This window comes from Papio anubis, chromosome 9 (genome assembly GCF_008728515.1).
Source record: "Papio anubis isolate 15944 chromosome 9, Panubis1.0, whole genome shotgun sequence".
NCBI classification, from domain to species: domain Eukaryota; kingdom Metazoa; phylum Chordata; class Mammalia; order Primates; family Cercopithecidae; genus Papio; species Papio anubis.
The window spans coordinates 6,831,245-6,837,741 of record NC_044984.1 but is presented as its reverse complement, the minus strand read 5'-3'; the positions used below and the strand labels follow the sequence as shown (position 1 = coordinate 6,837,741).

The 6,497-nt window shown below is 54.7% G+C and overlaps 1 protein-coding gene across 1 annotated transcript; it reads left to right on the top strand.

The window, feature by feature from the left end:
- The first annotated feature begins 334 nt into the window (after positions 1-334).
- MLF2 (myeloid leukemia factor 2) lies at positions 335-5,796 on the top strand. The gene is made up of 9 exons (XM_003905875.5): positions 335-537; positions 1,113-1,190; positions 1,419-1,548; positions 1,801-1,836; positions 2,702-2,755; positions 3,163-3,291; positions 3,461-3,620; positions 4,813-5,025; positions 5,246-5,796. The coding sequence occupies exons 2-8, from the start codon at positions 1,141-1,143 to the stop codon at positions 4,998-5,000; spliced, it is 747 nt and encodes a 248-aa protein (XP_003905924.1). The 5' UTR covers positions 335-537; positions 1,113-1,140; the 3' UTR covers positions 5,001-5,025; positions 5,246-5,796.
- The last annotated feature ends 701 nt before the right edge of the window (positions 5,797-6,497 follow it).

The following is a 6,497-nucleotide window of genomic DNA, read 5'->3' as shown; positions in this document are numbered from 1 at the left end:
TCCTCCAGTTTCCCCCGGAGGAGGGAGAGGGAACGTGCTGCACAGCGCCCCCAAGTTCAACCCCCAACTCGGTCCCTTCCGAAGAATGGATTCCTCTTCTCCTCCTCCCCAGCCTTATGGGAGCCTCTTCCAGTCCACAGAGCCCAAATCCAGGTTACTAATGAGCTCCCCTTCCTCGTGGCCAGGTGAACCCTCTCGACCTCAGGTTCCGCTCGCCTGAGCTTGGCCCATGGCCCCGCCGCCCCTGGGACTCGGCCCCAGCCTTCTCACCACCCACGCCAGTGGGCGGGGCTCCCACGGCCCGGCCCCGGGTGGGCGGTTCCATCGTGACGTCACTTCCGCCCGGGCCTGGCCTAGGTTCGGGCTCCGTGGGCCGAAGGGGGGGTACGGAGGTGGCAGCGGTGGGAGGAGGCGGCGTGGAAGGCCGAGGAGCTCGAGCCCGGACCAATCCCCGCGTTCTGGGCCGCGACCCTGACCCTGCAGCGCACCGGGAAGCGAAACCGGCCGGATGGGCCGCTGAGCCCGAATCGGGCACTGGTGAGGCTCAGGCAGAGCGGGCAGCGCTGAACGGGAGCGAGCCCGCGGGGCTGCAGGGTTTGGGAGCCCGGGATGCGGGCTGGGGAGACGAGAGGCTCAGGCCTACCTCTCCGGCTCACCCGGCGGGGAGGCGGGAGCTGGAGGAGCCGCAGACAGGCGCGGGGGTCTTAGTGAGGCCCGCCTAGGGGAGGCCTGGTGTAAGGAGGGGGCGGGGTGGCTGGGGTCATTAATGGGGCGGAGGACCGGCACTTGGGATTTTCGTCTAGAACGGTGGCGGCGGGGGAGGAGGGGAGAGTATGCTACCGGCCAGAGCTTTGGGAAGAGGATGGCTCTGAGTGGGGGAGGGAAAAACCGAGAGGCTTGGAAAATTTTTCCGTGGCCCTAATTGAGAGAGAGAGGTTTGAAGAGCCCTTACCTCCTTAGAGGGTTGTGCGGAACACTGGAGTAGGGTCTCCCTGGAGTTTAGGGGGTCAGTTACAGCGTTTGGAAAGGACAGTGCTCTGAGAGTCCCTACACTGAGTGGGTGTGCAAAACCCTGGCCACCTCCAAGTATCTGAGCTTCCACATGTTTCCAGTGTGGAGCCCCCTGGAGCTGAGATCAGGATGTTCCGCTTCATGAGGGATGTGGAGCCTGAGGATCCCATGTTCCTGATGTGAGTATTCCCTCCCCCTCAAGCTTCCCACTCCAGGTCTCTCAGCAGTTCAGGCAGACGTCGGGGTTCCCATTGCTGGGAATGGTTGGAACTGGCTGGATACCCAGCTCCTACCTAGCAGGAAGTAGGCATCGGTGCCACTGTTGCTCTGTGCGTATTTTTTGCAGGGTGGTGGAGGGATTAACAGTTTGGCGCTTCTGCCATTCATACTATGTGCTCACTCCACAGGGATCCCTTTGCTATTCACCGTCAGCATATGAGCCGTATGTTGTCAGGTGGCTTTGGATATAGCCCCTTCCTCAGCATCACAGATGGCAACATGCCAGGGACCAGGCCTGCCAGCCGCAGGATGCAGCAGGTAATGGTGCTACGACACACCTGAGACCCAAAGAAAGGTTGGAGGTTGGTTAGGAAAGCACTTTAGTTTTCTTGCACTACAGCCAACTGAGCAAGTGAAGTGCTCTAGGAATGGGGGAAAGGGTCAGAAAAAAGGGCTTTGTGACTCCCTTTTGAGAGGATGGAAAAAAAAAATTGAGGCCATGGGCCTCGTTTGGGATTGTATAGAGATAGGATGTGGTCTGTAATTTCTGTTCCTCATGTGTTCCTGTAGGCTGGAGCTGTCTCCCCCTTTGGGATGCTGGGAATGGTGAGTCTTCATCTCCCCGTGTCCTGCCATCTCAGACACATTTTCTACCCTTAGGTATTATTCCCAAGTGTGCCTTTTAGGAATAGTTTCATGGGTAACCCCAGACTCTTCTCTTTTTATGGCATTCACAAAGCTCTGAGCCTGCTGGCTACTAGGAGCCCTGTGGGTTAAAGGTGTTACTAACTCTCGTTGGGAGGCCGAGATGGTTCATCACTTGTGGTCAGGAGTTTTGAGACCAGACTGGCCATCGTGGTGAAACCCCTTCTCTACTAAAAATACCAAAAAAGCCAGGCATGGTGGCACACACCTGTAGTCCCACCTACTCTTGAACCTAGGAAGTAGAGGTTGCAGTGAGCTGAGACTGCACCAGTGCACTCCAGCCTGGGCAACAGAGCCAGACTCCACCTCAAAAAAAGAAGAAAAGACGTTATTAACTCTTGTACTCCTAGAAGTCCATGCTCATTAGGAAGATGTAATTGTCTAGCAAAATTTGTTCCTTGGAGGAGGGAGGCGCAGTTAAAGGGCCATCTAGAGATGATTTTTTGGTAGGTTTTAACAATTTCATGCCTTATCTCTTTAGAGTTTAGGATCCATTAACTTTGGCTTGCTTCCTAAAGATGGGGGGAATATAGCAGGCAGGAGAAGGAAAATTGGATCAGAGCAGTCATAGAGATTGAGGAAGGGGTCAGCAGTTTACAGGAAGAGAAACATGAGTATTCTGGTTACGTTAATAGAGAATGAGAACTTGCTAGATGTGAAGAAGAGAAAGGAAGTGTGCAGCCACGTGGGTTGTGGTTCCTAAACAGGATCAACTCTGAACACTGACTTTGCTTTCCTGACTCTGTTTTCCATCTCTTTCCTCCAGTCGGGTGGTTTCATGGACATGTTTGGGATGATGAATGACATGATTGGAAACATGGTGAGACTTGCCCCATACCCTTCCCCGGCCTTGCTCTCAGTGATGGCTGACAACACCTTGAAGCCTCTAAGGCAAGAGGGAGACAGTATGCTAGTGAAGGGTAAAGTACTGGATACCGTAATTGAACCAGAGAGCCTTGGGACCTTGTATCTGCTGTCATGCCTGCCCGAAGCAGCCAGCAGCAGCGCTCTTAGGTAGCATACAATTAAGGCTCTGTCCCTTCAGATCCTTCTTGCTCGTGGTTGGACTCAGAGGAATTTGGGAGGGTAATGATGAGGCCTGATGTTTTTTCAGTTCTTGCATTTTGTGAGAAAGATACAGGCTAAAACAGGCAGCTGAAGGGTGAAATCTCTTCACCAGGGGGGATGCCTCCCCATTCAGCCCTCTCCTACCTACCCTGTCCTCAGGAACACATGACAGCTGGAGGCAATTGCCAGACCTTCTCATCTTCCACTGTCATCTCCTACTCCAATACTGGTGATGGCGCCCCCAAGGTTTACCAAGAGACATCAGAGATGCGCTCAGCACCAGGCGGGGTGAGTGGGGGAGCCCTCCTGTCCCAGAGAAGGGGGGATTGAGCGGCACCCCCAGAAACCCTGGCTGCTTTTTTCCGGATTGGGTTGTGTGTGGTGTGTTTCTCCTGAGATGGTATAGCCAGGGCTTTGGAAGGGGCGGCTGAGTGTGCCATGTTCTGCCTCATCCCAGATCCGGGAGACACGGAGGACTGTTCGGGATTCAGACAGTGGACTGGAGCAGATGTCCATCGGGCATCACATCCGGGACAGGGCCCACATCCTCCAGCGCTCCCGAAACCATCGCACGGGGGACCAGGAGGAGCGGCAGGACTATATCAACCTGGATGAGAGTGAGCCTTCCCTCCCACTTCCTGGCCGGCAGCCCCTAGCCCAGTTCCTGTGGGCTAGGAGACATCCCTAACTCATAGACACTTCTGGGCAAAGCTCTGGATCAGCCCCATATATATGTATATATTTTTTTCTTTTGAGACGGAGTCTCGCTCTTGTTGCCCAGGTGCCCAGGCTGGAGTGCAGTGCCGCGATCTCAGCTCACTGCAACCTCCGCCTCCCGGGTTTAAGCAATTCTCCTGCCTCAGCCTCCCGAGTAGCTGGGACTACAGGTATGTACCACCACGCCCAGCTAATTTCTGTATTTTTAGTAGAGACGGGGTTTCACCATGTTGGCCAGGCTGGTCTCAAACTCCTGACCTCAGGTGATCCACCTGCCTCGGCCTCCCAAAGTGCTGGGATGACAGGCGTGAGCCACCGCGCCCGGCTGTCAGCCCCATATTCTTTTTTGACTTTTTTTCTTTTTTGAGACGGAGTCTTGCTCTGTGGCCCAGGCTGGAGTGCAGTGGCCGGATCTCAGCTCACTGCAAGCTCCGCCTCCCGGGTTCACGCCATTCTCCTGCCTCAGCCTCCCGAGTAGCTGGGACTACAGGCGCCCGCCACCTCGCCCGGCTAGTTTTTTGTATTTTTTAGTAGAGACGGGGTTTCACCGGGTTAGCCAGGATGGTCTCGATCTCCTGACCTCGTGATCCGCCCGTCTCGGCCTCCCAAAGTGCTGGGATGACAGGCTTGAGCCACCGCGCCCGGCCCAGCCCCATATTCTTAGGCACTCGGAGCCTCCTCCGCTCAGGGGCTGAGTCAGGTGCCGGCGGTGTCTTTGAGAGGGGCCTGCTTTGTCCCTGAAGTTCCGTATTGATAGTGTTACACTCTTCTCCACCTGGATCCGTTTCTTTCTCCCCTCTTTATCTTTTTCAAATGCGCAATTATTAAGTACTTAGTGTGCACACAGGACTATGAACCTGAACTGAAGAATAATCCCATTCTGATTTCTTCCTCCAGTAGGCCACCTTAGGCCTACCGGTGGCTTCCCGGGATCGTGTAGAAACCAAAGAGCTAAGGGAATTGCCGCCCCACCCACCCCTGCACACACACTCAGCCTTCGCCGCTTTGGCCGGAGAAGCTGTGACTCGCTCGCACATCGGTCTCCAGGAGCCAGGCCGCACACAGGCCTCATGTGGACTCCGTCCCCTCCAGGTGAGGCCGCAGCGTTTGACGACGAGTGGCGGCGGGAGACGTCCCGATTCCGGCAGCAGCGCCCCCTGGAGTTTCGGCGGCTTGAGTCCTCAGGGGCGGGGGGACGAAGGGCGGAGGGGCCTCCCCGCTTGGCCATCCAGGGACCTGAGGACTCCCCTTCCCGACAGTCCCGCCGCTATGACTGGTGAGGGCCCCGGGCCCTCAGCCTCCCTTGTAAGTATCAGGGGTAAGGAGGGCGGGGTGCACCTGCGGATGGTCCTCGGCCGCGAGGCAGGCGCAGTCCAGGCTCCCGCAGGAGCTGCCTTTGATAGTGCGAGTTGGTGTGGAAAGAGAACAATGTTCTCATTGACATAGGCGATTAAACCCCAACTCCTGGCTCTTAACATAAGTTTTTTCTTCCTTTTGATTTGTGCTCCTCTCTTTTCCCCTCCAGGTACAGGCTGAGAGGCTGAGAAATCATCCCCTGAATAACTTTTTCCTCTCTGATTCCCATCCCCAATTTAATATTAAATTAACAGGCAAGCCGGCCCCCACCTCTCCCTGGGGGTCTCAGGGAGAACCTTTCACGGCACCCTTTCCCTACTTTTTCCTTCTTTAATCCCCTTACCATGATGACTTCGCCTCTGCATCTACTAACTTGATTTTTCATTCTGCTGCTCCATCTTCAAACCCCCTCACCTTTCCCATTCTACTCCTGCCATGCATTGAAGGGTCTTTTGGGGTGAGCTCTGGGTTTAGAGGCCTCCTCCATCCCTCAGCTACTCTGGATCTTTGCCCACCTCTTCCTCAGAGCCCCCACTGAGGGGCCGTAGCCTTGTCTAGGGCTGTGGAAGGAGCAGACTGGTTCCCAACTCTTTCTCCCTACTCCTGCCCACACACATCACCAGAATCTTCCCTAAACCCTTCCCTGCCTTTATTTTTTGATTTGTGCAACTTGTAACTAGGTGTTTATGGAATAAAGGAGAATGGAAAAAAGACCAAATGGGATTCTGGCTGTACTTTTGATCTTTTCCTGTTCAATTCAACCCTCCTGTCTCCGCTAAAGTTACCTTCTCACTTTTCCTCATCTCCACGTGTAGCTTTTGTACCTCAGAGTTCAAGCCCACATCTCCTTGGTGCGGAGAGACCATCAGCACTCGGCTGGGCTAGGCTGGGGCGTGAGAACATGAGCACGTGCCTCGCTGGCTCTCCCCTCACATTCTGCTGTCACTTTGCTCTTCAGGGATGCGTTGGGCATCTCTCATGGGTGCCTGCAGAACTTGCTGCCCCTTGCTCCTTAGGCAGAGTTTCTTTCCTGCACTCTGGGTGAAAACACTTCAGATAACCCTGCACAGGCCTTCAGAGGGGAGGAACTCTGGTCTGCAGCGTTCCACAAACCCTCCACCCACAGTAGTTGAGAATTTGAGCCCAGGGAAGAAGACTAGAGAAGAAAACTTAACCTGGAACCTGAGCATGACTGGAAGGGCATGAGGAGCTCAAATTTCTCAAGACGTTCACTCTTGCTTTGCCCAGCCAAATGGGTCACTCTTTTCCTCTTGGGAACTTACTTAATGATGACAAATGTGTAGGAGAGTCTGATAATGGTTTCCTCTTTATAAAAGTCTTGAGTTCTTTTCAGTTGGGGACATAAAGACACCTAAGGCTCTGGGTCCTCTCAGGGAAGGGAGAATCTTACCCTGTGTCTC

Excerpts from the sequence above, each read along its gene's own strand:
- MLF2 (XM_003905875.5), top strand. The coding sequence starts at position 1,141 with ATGTTCCGCTTCATGAGGGATGTGGAGCCTGAGGATCCCATGTTCCTG. Across the intron at positions 1,191-1,418 it reads GAGGATCCCATGTTCCTGAT|GGATCCCTTTGCTATTCACC; the intron begins GTGAGTATTCCC and ends CTCACTCCACAG. Across the intron at positions 1,837-2,701 it reads CCTTTGGGATGCTGGGAATG|TCGGGTGGTTTCATGGACAT; the intron begins GTGAGTCTTCAT and ends TCTTTCCTCCAG.